Genomic DNA, 26,229 nt, shown 5'->3' with positions numbered 1-26,229 from the left:
AGCATTGTCCAAGCACTTCTTGATCTCCAGCAGGCTCAGTGCCATGACCTCATCCCTGCTTAGGGACCTGCTCTGTCCCTTTGGGATACAACTACACACCTATTCTTGCAGGGCAGTGATTCAGAGCTGCCATCCCAACCCTTTTCTCCAGTGGTTATAAAATGCACAAGGAACATCACATTGGGCAACACCATTCCTCCAGCCAAGGCAGCCACCCAAGTGCCTGCATCAACTCTTTTCCCTTCTTTCTTACAGCTGGCAAGCAGAGATGCTTCAATGAGCACCTGGAAGATGCAGATTGCTTCTGGGTGACTTCAGATTACCCAGGGGTGCTGCGGGGTTCCGAAATGCTCTCAAGTCACCCTCATTTACTTCAATGCTGGGGGAGAGCAATCGCTGGATGAACAGCAGCCGGAGGAGAGATGAAACACCGAAAGGTTACAGCAGAGACCGATGCTAACATGGGCTAAATTCAGCCTGTGATAGAAGCCACCCGTCCCTTCACTGCTGCCTGTCCCAGGCCAGGTGCTGCTGGCAGGCAGGAGGTGCAAACGGCTTCAGGAGGTGACGGGCTCAATCTGAAGCGTGCAGCAACATCTGGCCTTCACACACCCAGCAGCGGCTAAGGAAGAGGTGAAGAGCAGGGCGATTTCTTTCCGAACCCCACCAGCTGCAATGTCACTCAGGGCCCCATCAAACCTCACTTTTCCTTTTAGTTCTCAGTGGAATTTCCTGCCTGTTTTCCACAAACACTTGTACAGCTCCTGCGTGCACGTTGGAGGAAATCCTGACACAAGTGGATTTTGATTGACTGATCCGACTTTGGAGACTTACTTTGTTTTTCAGTTTCTCACAAACCAACTCTGGGTTCAACGTCTGTGCCTGCAGAAAGCTCTTGTGAAAACTTGGGAAAAAATCATCTTAGTAATACTTGCGATGAGCGTTAGCAGAGGATGTGGATGTCACTGCTACCTACATGCAACCAGCTGAACTTCTGCTTCATTTTTAGCACACTAAGGGACCAATCTTAAACCAGACTTCCCCTAAAATTCCTGTGCTAAAGGTACAACATTTTCTGGTATCTCGACAGTCAGATCTAGATTATTTAGTCTGGTGTATTGGCCAAATTTTAAGTGATTTTTCTGGTATTATCAAACATTTTGCATTTCTAGGGATTCTGTTACTACAGCATCTTCCTAACTGTTCTGTAGCACTCCTGTTTGAAGCCACATCCTGATCAGATATAAAGGATCATTAATCCTTTCCAAAGAATCCCTGAATGGCAAAAATACTTCACTGACAAAAAAGTAGCCAAATTACCCTTTATGCCTTTCATACATGGTATATAAATGCCACAGTTTAATACGGAGAAAATAACTGTCACCACACAATAATTACAGATAATTTCATATGATCTGATATGTGCAATTTAGTGTTTTATTAAACAAATACAGTAGCTAACCAAAATCTGACTGCAGATAATTGGAAATTACATTAAAGTCTATGTTCCTATGGCAATTATTGGTCATTTGAAATAATATATGCCCTAAATCATAACGCAGAAAATGATCTTCCTGTGAAATAAGAAATACGATAGAAATAAAGTTAAGGGACATGTTTATTTCAGAGCTTTCTGCAAGCAAAATTGCTTTGATACAAAATGAGTTCAATGATACAGTGCTACCATCCACTCAAGCAAAAGAAAACCTCACATTTACATGAATGCACTTGATATTGATATTCTCACAGAATAACAGTTCGAATATCCAGAATGTGTCTGGCCTCGTTGAAAGCAATGGCACAGAAATGCTGCAAGGTATTGGAGTATCATATCACTGGCGAGTGCTTAATTAACTCTGTGAGTTCTCCGAGAGATGCTGTATAAATAAGGGTACTGTGACAGTGGTTTTGTATTCCTTAGTAGTTTGGACATAGATCCTTTAGCGTTTGTTTCGTTAGCTCAGAATGTGTAATTGTGTCTTTTGGCTTTTTAGTTATTTTTTTTTTTTCTTTTTTAAAGAAAAATCTTGAGGTATCCTTTACTGTTAGCTAATGACATAGTGATAGGCCTATTTTATTCAGGTTGCAGAGACTTACACTGTACATTCAGTACACTGTACATTCGGTAATTATTTTTAGTGTACTTTCTACACATTACTGTGTACAACTGTTAGTTTACATTAGAACTCTTCCCCCTTCTCACGGGATATGGGATAAACAAAAACAAATCTGACAAAAATTATACACATAAAATAAGAAGACAAATACACAAATAAGGCCATCTGCAGAATTAAAAATCCACCTCTTGCAATATTTCACAATAATTTCTACATAATATTTTACATCTTACGAACTTAAATACTTAATGCAAAAGAAAAAAAAAAAACTTTACGTAGCCAATCTTATTATCTCTTCAAGGACTTGTCCAATTTGCTGGCTAGTGGCCTTCTCTGGGGGGTTGGAATTTTAGAAGGCTTGGCTGATCCTGGCCGAGAACCTGCTCGGGGTGTCGGTCTGCTTGTAGGTGGAACAGTCTCTGACATATCTGAGCATACAGACTGGATTTCTGAAATATCAAAGTCAGATGCATCACTGCCTCGGCGGCTACTTGACCTGCTGCCAGCCTTGCTTCCTGCTCGGCTCCCAGGTCTGCTTGGAGTTCTTCTGGTTTCTAGAAAGAGAAAAGATACCCAGCAGCATTAGGCACAAGGATGCAAAAGGTGTGCAGGCCTTTCCTAGGTCTTTGGCAATCCCAGACAATTCTCGCTGCACAAACTAAACCTCAGACCCCTGTTAGATAAGCTAGACAACAATCAAAATTCCTCTTGATGTTAAAAAACAGCATAAAACAATACCTCCCACTACATCTCCCCCTAAAAAGAAAGAAAAGTGTTCACTAAACAGCGAGCTCTTTTCTTCCCTATGTCATTTTCTCTACAAACTCCACGAATTAAATATCTCCTATGAACTCCAAGAATTCAGTATCTGTCATCTTCACATATTCAGGATTTCTGAACATATAACTTGGAGATGCAGAAGAAGACAACCCTAAATGTGTGCTTCCTTTCTTCCCCCTCCCCTCCCCCCACTTTTTTTTTCCCCCCATCAAATCATAAAGTTCAAAACTGGAAGTAAACAAGGGAAGAGTATACATGTATACATTCGCCCAAACAAAGGACTGAGTAAATGAGCTCTCAGCAAGCCTGCTAACGTGAAAGCTTGCCCAGGCAATGTGCTATGAAGAAAAAACCACAACAAAGGATCTTACACAGAAAAATATTAATGTGGTTTTCCATAATTTTTCCAATTCTTATTGGATCTTTTTTGATCTTGACAAATCTGGATCCCTGTATGTGCAAAGAGCACCAAGCTGAAACTGAAATCTTAGGTGGCTCATTTTTTCCAATCACCCGTAACTTAACAGACCTGTACTATTTGAACAGGATTTTCCAGTACTGCTCAGTCAGCTCTGAGGAGCTGAAGACCTGAGGGAAAGCCAGTGGTGCTATCTTCTGCTCCAAACACCCAGCCCTCCCCCTCACACGGAGCTGCTCTGAGGATCCTGGAAGAGCGCAGCATCACCACTTTCTATTTTTATGTGCTGTTTTAAATTTTTTTATGGGATATTCCATTAACAAGGTCATCTACAGCTGCTCGCTGCAGTTCTTCTTTCAAAAGAAATGGACGGGTCATGATGAAATGACCCCTCCGCTCTACCACAGTTGAGCATAACTTGGATGCTGTGAAGAAGCGAACCTTTTCTTTTTAACCAATACTTCTTCCCTACTTTGTTAGTCAGACACACTGGAGACAGATACATTGTCAAGAAGTTTTCAGTCATGAATTTATAAATCCAGGTCTGAATGTTCCTGCTGTGCAACCATGTGAGCGGAGGACAATTATCCTGATTACCTGCATCCTTGGCAATACTTACGTGGAGACAGCAGGACTCATCACTCCTTCCCACTCATCTTCCTCACATCCTACCATGACTCATAAGTATTCAGATAGAAACCAAAGCTTGATAGATCAAGCTCTAAGGCTGAGACACTCACCTGCAAACTGAGCTCTGACTCTGGTAGCTGCAGTGGACAGGATGCCACTGTCTTCTCCAGAGTGGAAACTCTTCCCTGATAGGTACCCTGGCAGTCTGAGTTTACTTCCTTGAATGGGTGTTCCCTATTGGGGAAAAAAGGAAAAAAAAAGAAAAAGGTCATTTCAATTGTCACAACTGAAGGTAAGGTCTGGTATCAGGTACGTAGCTTGGGATGTGATCATCTTAACAACATTCACTGTGAATCTGAAATACTGGTTGGAGTCAGTACGAGCATTATTCATGATGTGAGGTTTTGAACATTCCTTTAGCAGTTAGTTTCTGAAATAGTCTAAACGTAAAAAAAAAGAACTAGCAAGCTGATTGACAGTAACTTTTTTGCCTTCTCTCTGTGTATTTCAATGCATATATAGGAAGAAAAATACTACCCTCTTACAGTTAGTCAAACACGTAAGATTAGTTGATGGTACATGACTTCAGTTAACAAAGACAAGTAGCTGAAGCTTTGTATCTACACTGCTTGGCATTCCACCATTCTGACTCTTGCTATAGGTGGTGAATGCATTTGTTTCAGTTTCATAAATACTTGATGGCAAAACAAAACTACCTGATTTCCTGATTTTTCCTGATTTTTGCCACAATACAGAAGAAAAATATAGGACTAATTCAAGAAGTCCCTGTTGTCAATACATTGCCTGAGATGTCTCTACTCCGTAGCTTTACCTCACCTTTTTCATTTCTGAAATAAAATGAGCCTTGATTTACAGCCAGCCCCAAACAAGAAGATTTTTCAGTGCCACAATAATTAAATCCTCAACTCTCAAATCTCCAAGTGCATGTAACACACTCGATAGGAGGTGGAAGAAAACCACAGTATTCGTATGAATTTAATCAGCAGTAAGTATCCTAAAAGGAGACACAGTGCAGTGACAAATCTGGCCCTTCAGGTGGCCCAGACCCCAGGACGTGTGCTCCGTGACTTTGATCCCCAGACAAAGGTGGGGTACAGAAAACCAGGCCCCAGCAGTGAGCTGGGAGCTGCCTCGGGCTAAACACCGAGCAGGGGCCCAGCAGGGGCTGCCTGGCAGCTGCTTCTGGCCCTCTGCCAGCGAGGACCACTTCTGGCACGTCTGAAAAGAAAGAGCATATGGAGACTACAGAGCAGACAATCTGCTGGCTCCGACAGCGATGGTCACAATATTAAACTCTCTTTAAAGCCAAGGATAAATGCTTAGCAGGCTGCAAGTGTCCAGCCAGCCACACCTTGGAAACCTCTGCTACACGGAGATTACTTGGGATGATTAACAGAAAGGGAAATCTTATTATCCTGCTGAAGCTGCTGCACTTTGGGAAAGGCCTTGGGATAGAATCTCTTGAGGCAGGAAGAAAAAGAGATCAACCTTGTTCTTCAGCTTAGCCCTGAGCCCAAAGCCAGTCTACGTGTAAAACACACAACTGCTCTCTTGGTCAGAAAACATTGCAGAATGCCTCAGAAATTCTCTACAACCTACCCCAACCCCACCCATTCCACGTATAATCTTAAACCACAGTGTTTTACATAAATGAAACTCACTGAAACTACAGACAGTTAAAAGAGCACGTGAGAAGTATGGTGCTCCCATCTGAAATCAGTGCCATCCGCTTTCGCTTCCTGCTAATTCAAAGGAAACGAGACACTTTTCCGTGTCTGTGAACACTGAATATTTCTCATGAATCTTCGAAGTACCATCAATTAATCTTACAATTTAGTTACCAGCTAAGAGATGAAAATACAAGAATGTATTAGAAGCTGACAACTGATTCAATTTTGTGCTGTTGTTAATCATTCTAAGCAGCAGTCTTGTGCACTGGAAGTGATGTATATATCCAGATGCCTGCAGTGTGCACAAATAATGCACCCAGTCGCACAGGAGGAAGTGAAAAGTTCATTATGCATCTTTGAGCAAAGCCACGCAGAGAGCATGTCAACTTAGCACTGGGAGGTGTCAGATGAGTACCAATAGCCATCAAAGTGCAGACTTGTGAAAAGCAGATACAGCAGAAATGAGGGCAGTGCGAGCTTCTCCACGTTAAGCCCTCTGTCTAAACCAGGGCAAGAATAACTCCTACAAGTGAAAAGTCAGTTTGCAGCCTGCTCCAGCTGCAGCTTTTTCACTGGCTGTAATGACACGAGAGAAGACACTCTGGCTCCAAGCCCATTCAAATTTTTGGTCATTCAGCTTGACTGCCAGCACAACCCTAATTGCTATACTAGCAGTCTCTATGTAAGTCATGGGCTGGAAATAAGACCAAAGCTCATTTCCTGTAAGTCATCAAATAGCTATCTTATTAGAGCAATGACTGCGCATTGCCCCCCTAAACAAAACTTTCAGCTGTTGGGAAGATTTATATACTGCCATCAGTCTTTTGTGCAGTCTTGTTCACAGAGCTTGGGTAGTTCTCTATTCAGTGGTTTTTGCACAGGAGGTAATTTATTAATCCAATTCCTCAAGTTCATGAATATTATAGTACATTACACACTCAAAGTAAACAATTTAAGGAAAGACAACCTGTGAAGTATAAGAACATCTATATAAAAGAAAGGGAAACCACATATGCTCATCCATTTTATTGCATATTGTTACGATTTATTAATCATTTGCACTTTAAAAATAAATTCATTGAGGTTGAGCTTTTCTAGAATTCAACAAAGCGAACAACAAAAAAAAAAGGAAATAATTTGAAAAGGTCTAAAATGTAAATGCATTAATGTGCAAGGGATGTTGCAGCACTGAAGCACTGAAACTAGTGGTTGTTAGTGAAGTGACAGTTTTAGTGAAAGATCATTAGACTAGAATCTCTGTCCTTACTGTACCTCTGCAGATGACCCTTGATAGTCTGAGGATTCAGCTGGCTTAGAAGGAGTTGACGTTTTGCTGTTTGTCAACCATGGCTTACCATAGTTGCGTGTTAAATGATGGGGTGTCTGTATGAAACAATGGTAAATCAAAATATGAAGGACAGTAGATGGAAAACAATGTCATGGAGAAGGATACCCAGGCTTTCACAAGCAGATCAAATTTCATAGTAGAAATACAAACTGAGCAGAAAGTGTTGATGAGAAATGTTCCAAAACAAAGAGATGGCAGAGCTTATTTTTCATATGAAATAGTTTTTTTCTTCTCTTTCAGACCTTAATCCAGAATTGCCAGTTAGCTCATGCAGCACCTTAAATGTAAAGAAACCTTCGGTTCCCGTGTCGCAACCAAACAATAGAGGAAGGACACTGAAAAGTCTTCTCAGATGCTCCCAGAATATGAAATAAAATTGAGATACTTCTTCACCTATCACTATCACCTAGGGAAAGTGCCAATATTGTTGGAGCAATGAAAAATCTACACCCCATTTGTTAACCCATGCATTTTTGTATGTTTCTTCTTACCTTCGGTGTACTTGTAGCTACTGCCTGTGGGACAGCTGCCTGGCCAGCCTGACTCGACAGAGAAGTAGATCTGTTGGGAGAAGCTCCCCTTGAAGAGGGTCGCGACCGACGGCCTCGTGGTCGGAAAGCTGCCATGCTCTGACTGGCACCGTCTGCCAAAATGAACTTCTCGCGCAGCTCCACGTTTGTCCTCCCTTTAGCTGCAGCAAAGAAAGATGTTGATTTAGTCAGATAGGAAAATAGTCACAAGGTTGCCGATTGTCATGTTTGCCATGCCAATTCCAACACATTTTTACAATAAATAAAATGCATTACTGCGCAATGCATTTATTTTGGACACAGAAGAGTTATGTGCAGAACTTGCTTATTCTAATACTTTATGCCAGCAGGAATGAACCACTGTCAAAGGAAGTCAGCGTGATAATGGAATGCTCAACGTGCTAAGTCACTGTTAATCAATCAGCTATCGATACAGAGACACAACCTGATGAGCAGTTTTGCTAACTCTACAGCTATTCATAATAAATAATACTTGCTTGGATGTCCAGGAGAAATCGCTAAATTCAAGTTACAGGAAAGCAGCAAATATATTTATTCAAAACTATGAAGTTATGTAGTTTGGCAACATGCAATGATGAACACAAAATCCAAACTATGAGGTAATTGGTGGCTAAGCACTCACACACACACACAAACAGAAATGAGAGAATGTTCTGCAAGAATAGATGCAGGAAATGTTAGCATTTAACTGCGTCAACGTGAATGACAATTGTTTTTGAAACACTCTTCAAGCGTGTCAAAAAAAATTAGCTCGCAAAGCACCAGCCCATGTGGAAACACATTAAGCTAAAAATGATAGGTGAGGCTTATTGTTAAAAGTATATATATTAAAAAAGTGGGAAGGAAATGAAGAGAAAGGAGAAGAGGAGGAGACAAAGAGAGGGATTTGCCAACCTATAGTAGGCTGAGTGGTAATTGAAGAGTTTGATTCCGAACGTAACATTTTACTCCCGTGATGATGAACTAGAAAAAATGACACAGGACATGGGTCACATTAAAGAAAATCGTTAGCAGGAGAAGAAATCAAGTATAGCAGCTGCATATGCAAGAGACTCAGAGCACCAGGCCAAAGGACAGGACTCAGAGCAAAAGCTGTCTCTCTAAGTGCTCTGAGGGGAGCTCTCAACGTTCTCCTAGGGAAAGGGAACAGCGCTTGGATAGACTCAACTGCACTCCCCAGTATACTCGTGTAACAAAGGTATTTATCTGCTGACATAAAGAAGTAATATAAGCTAAAACTCTTCTACATAACTAGACCCAATACATTTTGAGCTCTTTATGACAACAGTTCTTTGAAATGGGATTTATTTGAACACACAAGAAGCTCTTGGTGGAAATGCAGGTGTGTTAGGCCAAGTGCTGAAGGAAAAGCCTGAACCTGCACCACCAAGATCAACGTCCACTTCACATCACTGACTTCAGCTCAGTCAGAATGATGCACCAATGTACAACTTCCAGCATCTGACTGATTGTACAGAGATCACTATTCTTTTAGACTCACTGTGTTGACTTACACATCTGCTCACACACTTCCTGTGAAACAGAGGCAAAGTACAATAGCAAATACTATAGAGGTACGTAAAATACAAGGTCTGTTAAACAAGAGGGGAAGGAAGGGCCAGGGACTGAAGTACCAAAGGACTCTTTATCTGATGATAGAGTAATAAAGAAATCCAATAAATTAACTAGATACTAATTACTGTAGCTTTCAGCATCAACCCAAGTAGGAATTACAACGGTCTTACTGTTGTAATATAGTTGTCTATTACAGAAGACGTGAGAAAAATGTTTGGTATACATCAAAACTGACCAAGTTAACCCCATCATGGAGTCTGATACTTTGAGACACACTCATTTTCCACAGCCTTGCATTTTTGATCTAAGAAGCCATAAAGTAAGGATGGCTCTGCAGGCATAAATGACTGTAATAGTAGCAGATGCAGAATCAGGTGCTAAATTTCAGTTAGGCATGTGGTCTAACACTAATAAATGTAATACAACTGCTTCATGCTTTAACAAACAATATATGCAGTATGTTGGTAAGCATAAGAACTATTCTTAATACCACTGAAAAGCTCGCAGGTGTCACCAGCCAGTTACAACAGCTCTGTGACGATGCTATGACCAGAAGTTTGATGGGTACCTTTTAAGCCTGTGGACAAAGGTTTCTAGGCCAGAGTGGCATACAGTCAGCTCTCATGGCATTGTGGTAGCTTCTTTTTTGTTTTTACATCCTTGTCTTAGCATGGCAATTGATACAAACACAAGCTGCACACCCTCTTAGGGTCTATGTTGAACTGTTCAGAAATCTCAGCTCCCAAACAGAATTTGTGTCAGACAGCTGGCACTTTATCGAAGTCTACAGGACAGTTAATCTCTGTCTTTACTACTTTGCTCTTCTCCCCCTCAAACTCATCTGTGCTGTTTTCATGCTGTTACAACATTGATTGCAATTCTACAGACCCCCTGAGAGGTAAATTGGAATAAATTTAATGCTGCTACTTAAGAGGATAGAATTACCTAGTTACACAAAGTTAGTTCAGTCTGAATGCAGTAATTACAATATTCTCTGCAATTTTACCATTTTGGCTATTATTTAACTTACATCTGTTCCATTACCTTCAGAAATGGCTTCTTTCTTCTCTCCCCTTATTCCTCCAAGAATGGTGCCAGACAGAGCCTACTTTCCCACTAAAGAAGTAGGTTTTCCGACAAACTAAGACACCGTTAAGTTTCTGAGGGCTAGTACAACAATCCCTTTGGTACAATGCCCTGGCGTGTATGGTGATAGAGCACTCCCTGCTTCCGCAGAACACAAGATTCTCCTGATCAGAGCAACTTCCACTTGCTTTGTAGAAGGCTCAGGGCTCTGCAAAGTGGTGCTGGGGAGAACACCAACGAGAAGAGAGGGCTACAAAGGCAGAGCCTAAAAGCGTGGGTGCAGCCACCAGCCAGAGCCATTTTTTGTTGTTGTATTCTTTTTGATTCAACTGCCTTATTTTGATTTATGGCCTTAACATTTCTGTCTTGCTGAGAAGCTTTAATTGGATGTTTCTGTGTATTATTTCTGCCAAGTCATACAAGCAGCTTACAAGCATAAACTCTACTTGGGCTAGGTTCAATTCTTAATTACACCACTCTAACACTGGAGGAACTGTGCCGAAGACACCACAGTTATTCTAGACACACATCAGTGTAAGTGAAGAGATCTTAACCATGGGATTTAAAGTTTACAAAAACAGATCATTATGGAACATTTAGCGAGATGTTGTTTACAGAACTGGCATTTTATACAATTCAATCTCCTTCTTGAGACAATGACTGGTGGCTGTATCCAAATAATTATCTGCATGTCCATTTCAACAGTTCTGTTACGTACCCCTGCAAGGATCATTTTTCACTAAGAACTCATCAAGTGCCATCCAGCCACCTCCAACACGCACCATGACCGTACTTCTCAGGATACGAACAAGGCGTAGTTGTTGAGAGTCACCAAACTGCAAGAAAACCAAACAACAATCTGAGCATCTCGGTCATTCAGATACAGTTCAATGCTGATAGGTTAAAAATCAGACACTTTAAGAAGTTTATTTTAATATTTGATTATTAGTAAATGCCAAAAATTCAAGGTTTATTTATGCAGATTATTAAAGCTGTTAAGGTTTCAAATCAGATGCTGCTGCGTTAATCCAAAGGAGATGGCAAGGTGGTAAGAAAAGAATCACTGGTTTAATTTTATGCTTGATTCTCAAACGTCTGATCTCATACAGGCAGCACAATTAGTAATATATTATTTAATTGGTTACAATCTGCATTTGTGCAAAGTAACGAAGACCTATTTGTGTTATTTTATTGTTAAAATCTTAAGCACACTCTCTTCTGCAACAGTCTAATTTTAAATGATTTCAGCTGAAAGGAAGGCAGTATCACTTGAAATGATCAGTACACGGGCTGGGAATCCAATGCATTATGAGCGTTGCACTGTTCCATCAATTGACTCGTTATAGGGATTTTTTCAGGTATAGCATCAACACTGCTCACCCATAGCTAGTACATGTGAGGAAGGGAACATTAAAGGAGCATTGAGTCATCTTTGGGTATCACAGCTGTCCTTGGCTATAAACTCTCCCTCCGTCTACACATCAAGGTTGTTCACAGTTCAGGGATGTACAAAAAGCCCATTCCATACTATCTCTGGTACTAGTTGATTCTTCCTTTGGGCTGATGGCCAGGCCTAAGGTATGTCCTGCTCTTTAAACCCGTATACCAAACCTGTATGCAGCATCTCAGTTCGAATCTGAATCAAAGAAAGTGTCCAAAATGTTGCCCCCACAATCTCATGAAAATTAACCAGAAGAATTCAGTATTTTTTAGCCAACGCCACTAAAACATTTCTTTTGGTATCAGATCATCAGGCCAAGTGTACGGCTCTCACACGCAAACATGCAGCGGACTCACTGAAACCAACAGGAGATAACTACGCATTTTTGGGACAACCTTTGACCCTTGGAGAAGGCTGCCACATAGTTCAACTGTACCTGCTTGCTCCAACAAGGAGACTGAAATTCTTTGAAATGTAAATCACACAGATGTACTCCCTACTTGTTAAATGACTTTAGTTGTTTGGTACTACTGAAGCCAAGGAGAAGGATAAGTTTAAAGGAATATTACTTTTAGGAACCAAACAAAAGCAAACTTGCTGTTTAATTTGATAACAAAAAAAAATTTGTTATAAATAAGAACATTCAAACGATAATTATCTGTAAGGGCTTTTAAATAATTAATTCAATATTTGCATAACAAAGAATTGTTTTAAAAATAATGATTAAAGAAGAAATGTCATCCAAATTGATGATGTTTACTTTCATTGGCCTGTTTCTAAAGAGAGTATTTTCAAGTGGTTCTAAAAATCCTTTTTCTTTTCCATTCTCTTTTTCCCTTTTCAACTTAATTCTTCATTTAGTCCCCATCAGGCAACTGTAACAAGGGTCGGATGCCACATCCCTTGGAAACTGCCTAGGCTGTTAATTCCTACAGTGGGACTTCTGGAGAATACCAGAGATGTCTCTCAAGGCATTTTTCCTAATAGTAACTTAGTCTATATTCTTCTCAAAACAGCCTGGACACCAACTTTCCTTGAACACTATTTAGTGTCATTTCACGTAACTGAAAATCAGAGGTAAAAAAACACGGGGATAAAAACTTAAGGAAAGCCAAGTTTATGCTACAAAACCCCCTACTCTTGGCAGTAGCCATATGACATCACTGCCACTAGAGAAACCTTGGCCAACTTGCTGTAGGTGCTTTTCACTGTCACACTGCTTTGCACCAGTAAGAGTTAGATGCTCTCAAAAAATGCTGTATTTTTCTCAGTTCTGAGAGTACAGATGGCAGATAAGAGGATTAACATAATTTCAAATAATCTTTTCAAATCAAGGCATGTTCTGTATGTGGAAAACAGTTTAAAGAATTACTTAGATATATCGCTTGAGGCACGTGGTAAGATTATCCACTGCTTTCTTCCATACTTCAACAAGCTTTGTCAATAAATAAGAATGCAACCAAGTTTTCAACATCTCTAGATTTTAAATGGCTAATGCTTTTAACACTAGGATATCCAGAATGGATTCCACACAGTATTGCCTTAATAAAAACATGAAGAAGAGTCTAATGAGAGTAGATACTGAGTGCCTGAGGTTTTTCCATTATTACCAGGCAAACACGATTTAACAGTTTAAGAAGCTGTGTGTCTGTATGTGCCACAGGAGTAAACACCAGTGTGCTCCCCCACACCCTGTATAGTGCCACTGTGACCTGACACACTGATCACCCAGCTGACAAGTATTCTTAAAAATAGGCCCAATCATTATAGATTTGCTCTTTGAAAACACTTTGGAAAAGGGAATAGCAAGCTTATTTTGCCAATTTCCAAAATATGTATTTAATAATTCACTTGCATTAGTTTACAATATACCAGCAATCAATTAGGTTCTTAATCAGTCTGCTTGATTGCACAGGGGTTTTATTAAAAATGAAAGCACTTTTCACCTTGAGTTGCAATAAATAACTGGTATCATAGTGGCATGTGTGCTTACTGTGAATGGCTGTTAATCTGATAGCCTAAAAAAACAAAACAGAGAATTTTGAAGCATTCCACTATAAAACTGGAAACTGATAAAATAATGTTATTCTAAACTTGCAGTTTAAAAGCCCAAGATTTTTAATACGTGAATTACTGGTAAGGATCATTATCTGGTTCCTTTAAAAGTAATCTCCTTAAAAAGGAAAATGGCCAAGGAAAGCAGGTGGGGGGTGCTGAACAGAAGAGATCCTGAGACAAGAAATGATCCATAGCATTTAAAGAAATACCACAGCTGACCAGCAATGAAGTAGCTGAAGATGAAAGGATGAGAAGACTGACCATTGCAAGCTTAAATCACTATGCATTAGAGAAAGGGGAAAAAAAAAAAAAAAAAAGAAACTTCACACATTCCACTGGTTTATACCTGATTTCCCAGGAAGAACTGATAAGAAATGAAAAATGGAAGAAAGACACGATTAGTTTACAGGAAATTCTCTACATGACTCTAGAACACATGCAAACTAACACATTAGACATTCTAAATAAAGTTGCTAGTTCAGAGATGAGCAGGTAGCTAGCTATCCGGAGACTGAATACTGAAGAATATTCAAGGCCTTTGTTTCCTTCCCACTGCTGTTTCTGTGATCTTTTAAAAAACACCTGCAAGCATTTTAGTATTTCTTAGCCAAATATCGAGTCTTTCATCTGAAATTGTTCTGGTTATTGAATCTAGGGGTAGCAGATCTTTCTCTACAATGTGATACTTTTTTACTGTGATCTAAAATTGTTCAGCGGATATCCAACACATTTCTTGTACTTCTTCAGAAGTACAGTGTGCTCCGGTAAAACGACAAGTGAGGGAAGAAGTGATCAAACACGCTTTTGTTAAAGATTTTTGAAGTACAACACAATACCACAGGAAAATATCAGTCATTACTTTTATGATAATGATAGAAAACCAGCTACAGCATAAACACTTTGGGTATCCAGACAAAAAGTTTGCACTTCAAGGAGCTGTTATATGTATGCACACATGTATGCAGTTAGCTTTTAAAAATTCCCATACATTGAAAATGATTTCCGTAGTTTCAGTGAAAAATACATATATGCAGCAGCATTTTCCATATTTTTAGCCTGTATGTTCTAATAAGAAAAAAATCACATGAAACTGAGACAAACTTACAGTAAGAAAACATATAATTGTCATACAAAATTCCTGTATATGAATATAGTCTATATCCTTGCAGAACCATATCAGAGGAAGAATCTTTAAGCTGAAAAAACTAAGAAGGTCCTTATGAGACTTACCCTGTACTTGTTATCCCCAATCTGTTCCACTTGAAACCGCTTTGCACATTTACATTTAGCTACCTGCCTTGTAACCTGCAAAAGAACACCACTGGATGATTACTTTCCCACTAATATCACATTTTAAAATAATTTATATAACTGGCAAACTTCAAATTATAGGTGGGGGAGGGAGAGGGAAGAAATCAAATTAATTCTTAATGAATGTGACTCCAGTAGAATAGACTGCAATCTAAGAAAACAGAGAATGTACCTCATCTTCAATTTTATCAGCATCTGTGAGAGGCTTGTAAGCATCCTTGTTTGGATGAAGAGCTGCTACAAATTCATAATAGTCAATATACCCATCACCATCTCTATCAAAAATATCTGCAACAGCACTCATTTCAAGTCGGCTTGTTGGGAATTCTGTAATACAAAAACAACAACATAGATAAATTGGCTTTTCTATTCCATTACAATGAATGTCTTTATCAAAAATCTTAATATGTTTTCAGGTATTAGGTGACTTTCAAAAGAATAAAGGATTTTTTTCTGAAAAAAAAAAGCAGGATCTCCAGTTGATTTTGGCTAAAAATGAATAGCAGTCTGCCTTGAAGACAGAAACAGAAGAGAGTACACAGATTAAACTACGCATTTCAACATTTCGACCTTCAAAGCGCATATAATACCCACAGATTAACAAGATAAACTGTTAGTGAGGAAAGGTCAAGTGAGAATTTCAATGATAATTAAATTTGGGATGCAAGGCCTTCCCACTTCAGAAACTGCATAGCGTGTTGTGAAATCCTTCTTTAGATCAAGTTCACAGCAAAAGATCATTAATCCATACAGAGATTCTCTACAAAATGGTCAAGAAAAATTTTAAGTTGGTAAATAGAAATTAAATCATGAGTATTTAGCAGAAACAGGAATTAAATCACAAGTATTTAGCAGAAACAAGATTATATCAACCGAGTTAAGTAAGTAAACTGTTTAACCTCTTGGTTGTATCGGGTTTTTCCCCTCAGCTTCTGGCAATCCATGCAAAACATCAAAAAACACATATCATGACAGTATTAGCGCATTTACCAAAGCAGGGGAAAAATGCATCTACTGCTGTATTCTCCTACCAAATAACTTTAACGTGAGGTGCTAAAAGCAACCCAGTTCTGAATCTTCACTGCTCAAAGCAAAAAGTCCCCATGATTTGAAGATACAGGATAATGTTGAGTAGTAGGTCCTTATCTATTATGAGTCAACGTCAGGCATATGAACATGGCCATGGTTCACGGAAACACTAGTTTCAGAAATTACCCAGTTTCCTTCCATAATTGAAACTATTCTATGTTGGCAAGTACTTGATTAAAAGTCATAAAATCGCATGAACTGGTTTTGAAGTTATCTGTAGGTTTTATGAGGTATGTTTTACTATTCTGAATAATCAATGAAAAGTACCTATCTGTTCAAGACAGTTCAAGTAATCTGTTCAAGTAGCTACTGCTTTGTGGAAACGATTGTCAGAGTCCAATAAACCAGTAAACATTAATTAACCAATAGTATAAATGTGCCATTTATAATCTTATTAAGAGAGAAGATTCCCTAGAACTTGAAAGAGTTTCTACAATCTAAAAATATTTTCAAGTAAAATAATTATAGTTTGAATGAATCATATCTAACGACTTCAAAAAGGAATTCTGACCTGAGATGATCAACCCCATTGTGTACACCATACAGACAGTAAGTTTTAATTAGATGTTTCTTCTAAGTTCATCATTAAATTAATTTCAAAACTTACTTGAAGAAAGAATTCCATCAATAAATTCCTGTCTCGTTATTTTTCCATCCTGATCTTTATCAATCCTTCTAAAGAAGTCCATCACACGAGACTTCTTATGGTTCATCCATCGCATGTACTTTTTCCTCCATATATCAAAATCAAAGTTGGCGAATTCTCTCAGCTTCATTAAAACAAAAAAAAGAGAGAGAGAGAGAAAGAGAAAACTTCTTACAGTTGAAGTCAATTAATTCAGAAAAACAAGGAGAGACCGTCTGCGTTCTTTTAAATAGTTAATTATTTAAAATGTTAATGTAGGTCCTCAAAAATCTTGCCTCCCCACATTTAAAATGAGAACGACTATTTTTAAAGCATGTGGCAATGTTTTCAGTTATCTGTATCATCCAACAAATATGGATGGCTTAAAGTATTGCCAATGTAACCCAGGTTAAACAAAATTATACAAAGAATATGTGCATTCTGTGTAGTCCATTGCTGACCTCTTCAAGTCTGTCCAAAGCATCATTAAGTTTTCTTCTTCTTTCCAAGGCTAGAAGCCAGACTTGCTGCCATTTGCTGACTAAAAGGTTTACCCGTGGATTTTTGGTTTCAATTTGTGCCTGGGCTGCTGACGGATATATGCCTGGTGTGGGGGAACGCTTTCCTGTTGAAACACGATAAAAAGTGTAAGCCTTACCCAGTTAAAACAAAACAAACATTCACACAAAGGGTACTTGACCCTCCTAAAACCACTCCTCCTTGCCACAAATAAGGAGACCAAATCCTGATATGATTCCAACTAATGAGGTTTTCTTTAACATTGCAGGGGAAGGACCAGAGCGGTTTAAGTATTCAACTTCTGCCTAGCCCATAGCAACTAATAGTTGCTGCATTACTGAAACTGCACAGACTAAACAAAATTTTTGCAAATCCCTTACAGAGATCTGTAAAGTAATCAAGCTAATTTTTGAAGTAGGTTCCATATAGATACAGGCAAATATGAAATGCAAAGGGTTAAGTATATCTAAAAATATGAAAAGCAATTTCCTCATTTGAAGATTTCTTTTCCATTCAACTTCACTGAACAGAAGACTTTCTGCTTAGTTCCATATAATTTCACAGACTTTAAAAGCAAAATTTTGTCTCTCTCTCTTTATGTAAAATAATCTGTTTGCACTTTTAAATAATGGTAGGTTGGCAAAGACTCACTGTGTGTCCTCTTGGAAGTTTAATAGCACAGGAAAGTCTGAACACTATAAAAATAAATACTCAAGAAATATAGGACAAAATTTAAAAACAGAAATGAGAAGTTCCCTCACAATGAAAAATACAAGATAATTAGAAAAATCCACCCTATTTCATTAGAATATTCTGCTGCTAATCAAACTTGTTAGGTTATTAGTAATCAGTTATCTTTGTAGACAGAACGATGGTGTATATGACCTGCCCCAAAACACTTCATTACTTACTTCCTGCTCTCCCCTTATCAAGGACAGGAATATGAGATTGTACAGGAGTGGGTTCAAGTGCCTTTCTTTTATAGGTCTTTGTAACTTTATCCACATCAGGTTGTTTTCTGGTCATTTCCTCCATGAATGTCTGCAATCAGATAGAGGTGGTTTTAATTAACAATACACAGAAGTGACCACAAGAATGTAAAACACACACAATAGCAGAACACCAAAGTTACAAGAACAGCACGGAAAGATTAATAATGCCAACCTAACAAGAAAGACATATAAAATAGAGGTTTTGCAGGTAAAAAATAATAATAACACAATCAGCAGTGTTAGAACCTCTATGCCCTGTCTGTTAAAGGAAGTCTAAATCTATAAACAGTTTGTCAAACTGTGTATTGTGTATGGTGAGATAGTGTACAACACTTTTAACTCAGGAGTACTCCTCTACTGTCCAGACTGCAGCTCACATAAGTGAGATACTGCTGTGCCTAAGCTGGGCTAAGCTTACAAGTATTCACTGCACTAGCAGCATCCTCTTCATAAATATATTTTAGATAACCAATCAGTAAAGCCACACAGCAACACTACTCCTAAGCCAGCAGCACTATCACATATTTCACATGGTTACTACTATCCTTGTTCTTAAAAGGAGTTATAAGTTTGCTTTTGGAACAATATGGCACTAAAGTTTTTATTGGTTGTTTTCTCACATCTGTGTTGAATAAGCTCCAAGCATATAGTGTACGTAGTGAAGACTCAACTGAGCGTTTGAAAAATGATTCAGTGATTAAGAGAGAAAACAGCTAAGGAGATTTACACTTAATTATGAAGCCTAGCTGAACGAGAGCATCTGTTTGAACGTGTAGGACGAAAATGTAGGACATACACATCACTTCACATGCCTTACCTGATGTTCAGCTATAAGTGCTTTAACTTCCTCGATCTCCTGGGGGATAACCTCTTTATCTTTTTCAGTGAGCGTAGTCTCTGCCCACTGCAACCAGGACAGCAAAGCTTCCAGCAGTTCCTGGTTAGCAATAAGTCCAGCCAGAGCTCCTGCCAGTCTTTGCTGATGTTGTTTAGCCCATGCTAATACCTTGATACAAGAACCAACACATCAATACATGCACGTCTGAAATTCTTCAAAATGTATTTAAAATTGCCCTGCTAACTGTAAACCCAAAGCTTCCTCCCAGTGCTACTGATATTTCAATATCAAAGGTGCTAGGTGTAGTGGCTGACCACTAAATGTGCTAGGTAACTAGAATTTCCAGTTCAGCCACATTTTTGCACAAATACTCAGGTCTATGTACTACTACATGCAGAAAATAGCACATTCTGGTAACAGGCTAAGAACTTGATCAAACCATACTTATAAGCTGGTAAATCATATAGGATCTGGGGTCTTTCTTCCTCGTGAACACTCCTGAAGCCATACTTTGCTAACAGCAGGATTTATAAAGTTTTTCTTTAAACTTAATGAACACACAAAAATGCACTTTAGCAACTAAGAGTTTGGTGCACCCTCTGAGACTTACTTGTAGCCACTTGAATGATTTGGAAATCTCCTAGATTAAGAACATGTTGTATTCAAAGCCTCCTTAATGCAATTAGAAAATGCTTCAAGTTTGCCTTGTTTTCTTTTTTTTTCCTTTGTAACTTTTAGATTTCTCTTCCTAGAAACTATTGGCTTTTCTCAGATAGGAAGTGTCAGGCACTATTTCCTTTAATACATACAAACAAAGAAGCTTGACCATCTGCTTTAATTCTTAAAGGCCTATAAGTTTTAAAATAAAACCTGGGGAAGTATGGTATTCACATTCATCACTGTGGGTATTTTAAATGTTTAGTTCTTAACAGCTGGATCATTTCCTCCCAGTACAACTACCATGTTAGTAGTCAGCTATGTTCCAGTCAAAGGCGAACTGTTGCAAAGAAGATGGTTTGAGATAGTACTGACCTCTTCAAACCTGGCTCTGATGATTGTTATCCAGTGCTTAATGGTGGTGATGGAGTCTGGGTGGCAGATAGCCAGGATAGCTTCTCCCATACCTGTTGCTTTATTCAGTTCTGCCTTTTTCTCTTCCAGTTTCTTCATAAACTCCTAAATCAGAAGCAACAGTTTCAATTAGGTGCTGGCAAAAGTTGAAAGAGAAATCTGAATAAATTCTGCATAATCTGAAAGGCTCTGGATCAATCGAAGCCTGAACAGATTCACCAGACAAGAGGAAGAAGAAAAAAATATATTTTTTTTTTTAAAAAGGAAAGTTTTGTTTCTTTGAGAAAAGTTAAAAAATGCTCGAAAAGCTTATTCCACACAAAGTATTAAATGAAGCTTTAAAATCTTTACCCTATCTTGCCACTCCACCATACTGTAAGTACTTGAAATACAGATGCCCTTATTAAAAAAGAAAGAAAATCACAGCACTTTAGAAGCGCTGTAAATCAGCCATGCAATGGTTAGAATCATTACTGGCAACATTTCAGAAGACTTAGTTTGTCTGTCAGTTACAGTAATTCTTCATAATAAACTATCAGGCTCCTAACAGAGGCTGGAAATGTCCAACTATAATTACATGCTCAGACAAGATGACAGAGGACTTCAGGAGCAGCTATACTAACACAAATATGAAAAACTCAGCAGCCAAAGAGGAGAGACAGAGAGAACAGAGACAGGGGCTGTTAATTAACCAGCTGTTTTCAGAGGTTCTGCCATGTGGGAAAAATCTTGTAAAAGCAAAAGGATGTTTACAGCTCTGACCATCCAAGTTCATAGCCACTGATGTTCCTAGGGAGTCTGGCAGAAGAAAGGGTGGCAAGATCAGAACTGAAGTGAGGGGGGAAAAACCCCCAAAACTAAAATGTTTTCCATCCTTTCTATAGTTCACTTTTTTTTCTTATTATTACTACAGTGGTTTTACAATTCTGCCTACTACATTATGTCTAAATGTTGCGTAAGTTTGCATTGAAACTGCTAACTACTCTCAGTGCTTGGTGGAATTGTTTTTATTTATATTTTAAGATCTTTAATTGGGCTACAGAATAGAAGCATGTCTCTGGAAGTTTAACTTAACTGTCTTTCTCTCCCCCACTACAGGTTATTTTAGATTCCAGAAATTAATGATCAGCCAAGTCAGATATTATAAATTTCAAAGTCACCAGAACATTGTAAAAATAGATTCTACAACTCATAATTACATTATCCTGTGCCACTACAAATTAACTGTGAGAATATCATGAAATAAAAGTGTAAAAAAAGTCTCTTGTACCTTGTTCTAAATGCCTGGAATAGGGAGGCTGTGTATCCAGGGTTTCATTATTAATTAATTTTGATCTAAGTTTCTTTCATGTCAGAGTTTAAGACTCAATCATAGCACTACTCTCATAAGACCCCATGAGATCTTACAATACTTCAGCTCAGAATGGTGCTGAAAAAGTTGAGGTGAGCTGTAGTGACAGATTACCAAAAGAAGCAAGGGCCAGGAAGAAAACAGGCAATAGCAACAACTGTTTTCCCTGAACAAATCAATCTCACACTCTTCAACACACGTTAAGCTTTCCCTTGATATTAAGCTTTCCCTTGGTAAAGGATACCAATTGTATCGAACACTGTGGCAGTCCAGTGATACAGACATATTTACGGGAGAGGAGATGGGATGCTCCTTATTAGTTAATGCAGGGCATTATCTTGCTACACCGTTCAGTCCCTGAGACAATGGTGAGTGGCTTATCTCACTGGCTAAGTAGAAATCATTAAATCTTTTGCAGTGTTCAAGGAAAAAAACAAACAATACCAAGTAATGGGCATAAAGATAGACCATTTGGATAAAATATGTTAATGAAGAAACCTTTCAACAGGTACCTGGATACAAACACATTAAAACTATTCTACAAGAATCAGAGTAATAAAAATAAGTTACATTTCATATTTAGGCAAATAGTTTCACAGTAATCTAGTCTATTTTTTAGATTAATATTACAGCATAATAACGTAGACATGTAGTATATGATACTAGTTTTAAACACCATTTTTCTTTTTGTCTTCTCCTTAAAAGCTAACATTAATAAAGTTTAAGAACAGAGACCACACATTCAATGACCTTTCACATACATGCTTACTAAGTGGCAAAGAAGCAGTGCCACAGTCTTTGTTAGATAGAAATACAGCAATTGTCAATTATTTGCCCTTTAAAAAAGAAAATGTGGATGGCAGAACATCTTCTAAAGTCTACTAGAAAATTTTAAGTATTGTGCAGTCACATCTGACGCTGAGCTTGGTTGCGTTGTTCTGGTGATTGTTCTCCCCAGCTGGACAGGGTTTCTCAGAGACAAACGGCTTTGGTTTGAGGCTCAAAGTTCTGGCTTCAGTTTTGGCAGCACGATTTCAAACTTTTGTACAGAAATGTTTTGTTAGTTAGTCTACATTGCAAAGGGAGAAATTTAACACTCCATTACCACCAATGTGTTGGTTTTTTTCTTCTAATGTTTCAGTTTTCTAAGTAAGATTTCACTCAGCTTTTTCCTCTGTACTAAGACAACCAAAAAATGTAGCAATAGAGGAAATGCAGCTAAAAGACCAATTTAATTGTATCAGAGAGTGCGTTGCTACTGTGAACATCCCCACATGGGCATTCACTGACATCTACATATGTTTGCCAGCTAAAGAGTAACACCCAGTTTTCAGGGCCCTAAATTAAATCTGAAAACTTCTTCAAAATGTATGCTGCTGCAATCTGAATACCTTCAAAATTACCTATTAAGAACAGTTAGGCAGTCATATTCTGCGTGTGCTCAGTGTACTACTGTTCCCTAACTCAATTTAAACAGGATGCTTTTCCACTTTTCATCCTGTAAGCTTGTAACGGTTATAACTTTCTTTGTGGCAATAACAACCATTCTTTATTATTATAATCTGGTCTGTAACATCACATGCAATTTTATGTTTACTTTATATTTTTTGTATTATTACTACTGCACTTAAAAAGGAAAAGTTCTGCATGAAAAATGCCTGCGTGTATGAGAGGGAAAATATGAACCCAAATTTCTTTAGTTAGGCTCCTGACTTAGCCACTTTCCCATTTCATTACTGCAAAATCAGTTTGGTGACCTGTAATCTAGTATCTGCAGTACCTAATGCACTGCAGTATTTCAGTACCTAATGTACATGAGGCATGACAGCATGCTGTTTCACCGTGACAGGAGGTTAATGGATGACAACATCATTCTGCTGACATTTACAAATGACCTTGAAAGTATACGGTCTTCTTAGCTCAATGGTGCTGAGAAGATGGATATACTTTTGCTGTTCTAACAGCCTGTGTTAGAATTGTCAGGCAGCATATATTCCAGAGGGTTTTGAATTTATCTCTAAATGATTACAGCAACTTCCTAAATGCCCATTACTTTCATATAATAAGCTAATCTGACTCAAACAACAGCCCAACACAAGAATGGGCACCAAAATTCATTCAATTTCTAATTTTCTCAATAGAAAGAGCTGCAAAAACAAACCTTGGATGCTAGATGTGATTACATGAGATAAACTCTGCCTCCTTTCCTTTACATTCTAGTAGATTATTAGAACAAAGAGACCCTCTTCACTTTCTTACTTACCCTGTGCTGGTCTATCAGGGTACGCAAGGCCTCCTCATCATCTGGAAGGACCCCGTGGAAGCGAAGAGCCTGCTCAGCCTCTGCCAACCACTCCAGGAGGACGTGAACAACAGAGTGGAATTCCTCTGCCTGTTAAACACAAGAAGTCACGGTCACTGATGAGGGGACCTGACAGACACGCTGCAGCTTACACAAGGAGACTGAGCCCAGATTTGGAGCCATTAATCACGCAGCAGTACTGGCACATTAACTTTCCATTAAAAAGTCAGTGATATACAGTACTACATTTTCATAACCGTAAAAATATCTCATGCTTCCCAAAAAAATTATAGGAAGCCTAAAAGCCTGCTCATGCTTTTAGCTATCTGATTTATAGTGTATTTGCAGCTCAGTTGAGAATGTCATGCCTTTATGCTGACAAATTACATGGGACGTGCTTTCATGGACCAGCTGGAGAGATGAGAACTGTATTTTCTGCATAGCCTAAATCACTGGTTAAGCAAAATTAACCGACAGCCTGTTAGTGACTGACCCTTTCAAGACTGGAAAGAACAAGAAAGTCGCACCTTTGGGCACAGCCACAATCAGACACAATCAGTGTTTGAGGTAGCTCAGAGTTGTTCCTGCTGAGATACCAGGTAGATGGGCAAACACAGCACCCTAGGAAAAGCAGGGCAGGAATCCTGTACGCAGTGGATACATCACTGTTACTGGAACCTCAAGCTAGCATCAACCCAAGCTGTATGTCTGTGCGAGCAGCGCAGACATCTCAGGTCTGCAACCAATACAGATGGGCCTGTTCATCTGGGACTGGTACCTGCCAATACTGACACGGATAGACTGCTCTGGTTCTTGAGTGCACTCAGCACAGCTCAATTTCTTCTGTAATTGTGCCAATGTAAACAAGTTTTTAGTACATAAATTTACTTCTTTCTAATAAGGCACAAAGGGCATAAGCATGACTGCAATCTCCAGCTTCCTGTGAGGGGGTCATAGTTCTTAATCAAACTTCATGCTTGTCTGTAACTTCAGTGATTTCCTTAGATGGTAAGGCTTTTGAAACATTTGGTTTTCATTTGTGGTATAGACTACTACTAATAGTAATAATAAGTACTAACAGGTATTATTTATGTGTTGTGGTAAGGGGGCAAAGACAAGGTAAACAACGCATGAACAAGAAAATGAATGTTTTCAAATGAAATTGAACGAAATGGAATGACATGAAGTGAAAATGAAATGATTTTTTTCAACTACACTGTGCAGTATTTTCTCTGCTTGACCTATAGGAGATGTGGAATCAGCAGCACTCTTTTACCTGTCGGAGAGCCTGTTCCAGTCGCGTTTGCTTGGATACTGACAGGGCACAAACTGTCTCCCAGCGGGTGCTTAGCTCCTGCATTTGGACTTTGACCCAGGAGGAGTCATCTCGACTGCCTTCTATCAGCTCTCTGGCAGAGCGCTTCAGAGCCTGGACACTGCTTGTTCTTTTTCCCAGCTCCTTCTGGAAAACCTAGGACCACCAAATATGTTTGGAATTTTTAATTCAATAATGTAATTATAACACATAATGATAACAATTACAGAAAACGACAAAAAGCCTACTGGTTATAAGAATATATCAAAATATTAAATGCATAGTTCAGTCCATGGTAAGTGCAAATGACACAAAATGCACAAGTTCTGCTCACTAGATTTCATATGAAGATATTTACACCCTATCCTAATGAAACTGGAATCTAGGAGGGAAATGTCAGGCAGATCCTGGGAACAACGCATCCTGATGCAATGCATGGGAAATCCAGCCTTCTTACCACACTGGCTTTAAGCTCTTTATCAAAGCAATTGATCTGACACAGTGATGAATGTGCAAGACTGCCACAGCACAAAAAAAGATCAGATAAACTGCAAACAATCAAGGAGAAGGTTGAAAAATCATAAAAACAGAAATAAAACTTCATCTGGGGGTCAGGCTGTAGGGCTGTAAATCTGTACGTATTCATATATTTATGTGAGAGTATGTTCACATTCATGGCTGGAACAAGCTCCATTTTCACAAAGGAACCTCTTAAAAGGAAGTAAGACAAAATGTAAATTGCAAATCTTGTGCCACTGACTATGATGTAGTTATGCTATGCATTTGGACTTCAGAAGCAATTCTAGTACATTTCAGGGTAATTTTTATAGATAACCTGCATTTCTAGATACTTTTTTCCTCACAAGAGACAAAGCTGTCTTCTCACCAAGCAGTGTTTGGATACTGGAAGTCACTGGTGGAAGAAGAGGGAGACCTTCATCCTGTAAGCCTCCCAGACTCCAGTGCTCTAACCCTGTCACTAGTAGTAACTTCAACAGCCATTTCTTCTGACATACTGAACAGAACTCCAGAACTGCGATTCAGAGGTGCAGCCCTAGATCCCCTACATGCTCCCTTCTTCAAAGACACTTCACTGACAAAATACTGCAGCCAGTGTAGGT

At 38.8% G+C, this 26,229-nt stretch overlaps 1 protein-coding gene across 38 annotated transcripts in view; it reads right to left on the bottom strand.

The window, feature by feature from the left end:
* Nucleotides 1-1,605: 1,605 nt before the first annotated feature.
* The window catches only part of DST (dystonin), a 295,359-nt gene continuing 270,735 nt past the window's right edge, over nt 1,606-26,229 (bottom strand). For 15 of the 38 annotated variants that reach the window (XM_082757993.1, XM_082758026.1, XM_082758015.1 and 12 more), the window contains 17 exons: nt 25,070-25,264; nt 23,755-23,883; nt 20,102-20,245; nt 19,049-19,237; nt 18,151-18,280; nt 17,182-17,345; nt 16,703-16,865; nt 15,906-15,938; nt 15,179-15,333; nt 14,926-15,000; nt 14,042-14,059; nt 10,915-11,032; nt 8,430-8,498; nt 7,476-7,675; nt 6,909-7,019; nt 4,056-4,179; nt 1,606-2,671 (listed from right to left, as the gene is read on the bottom strand). In XM_082757993.1, the coding sequence (XP_082614119.1) occupies nt 2,406-2,671; nt 4,056-4,179; nt 6,909-7,019; nt 7,476-7,675; nt 8,430-8,498; nt 10,915-11,032; nt 14,042-14,059; nt 14,926-15,000; nt 15,179-15,333; nt 15,906-15,938; nt 16,703-16,865; nt 17,182-17,345; nt 18,151-18,280; nt 19,049-19,237; nt 20,102-20,245; nt 23,755-23,883; nt 25,070-25,264 (2,283 nt within the window). In that variant the 3' untranslated portion in view covers nt 1,606-2,405. The remainder of the gene's footprint in view (nt 2,672-4,055; nt 4,180-6,908; nt 7,020-7,475; nt 7,676-8,429; nt 8,499-10,914; nt 11,033-14,041; nt 14,060-14,925; nt 15,001-15,178; nt 15,334-15,905; nt 15,939-16,702; nt 16,866-17,181; nt 17,346-18,150; nt 18,281-19,048; nt 19,238-20,101; nt 20,246-23,754; nt 23,884-25,069; nt 25,265-26,229) is intronic. The other 23 variants (XM_082758029.1, XM_082758016.1, XM_082758020.1 and 20 more) reach the window with 8 other exon arrangements.

Source organism: Aythya marila (genome assembly GCF_965140915.1).
Source record: "Aythya marila genome assembly, chromosome: 3".
NCBI lineage: Eukaryota > Metazoa > Chordata > Aves > Anseriformes > Anatidae > Aythya > Aythya marila.
Note: the sequence above shows the minus strand (reverse complement) of the source record. Positions and strands in the feature narration are given on the sequence as shown.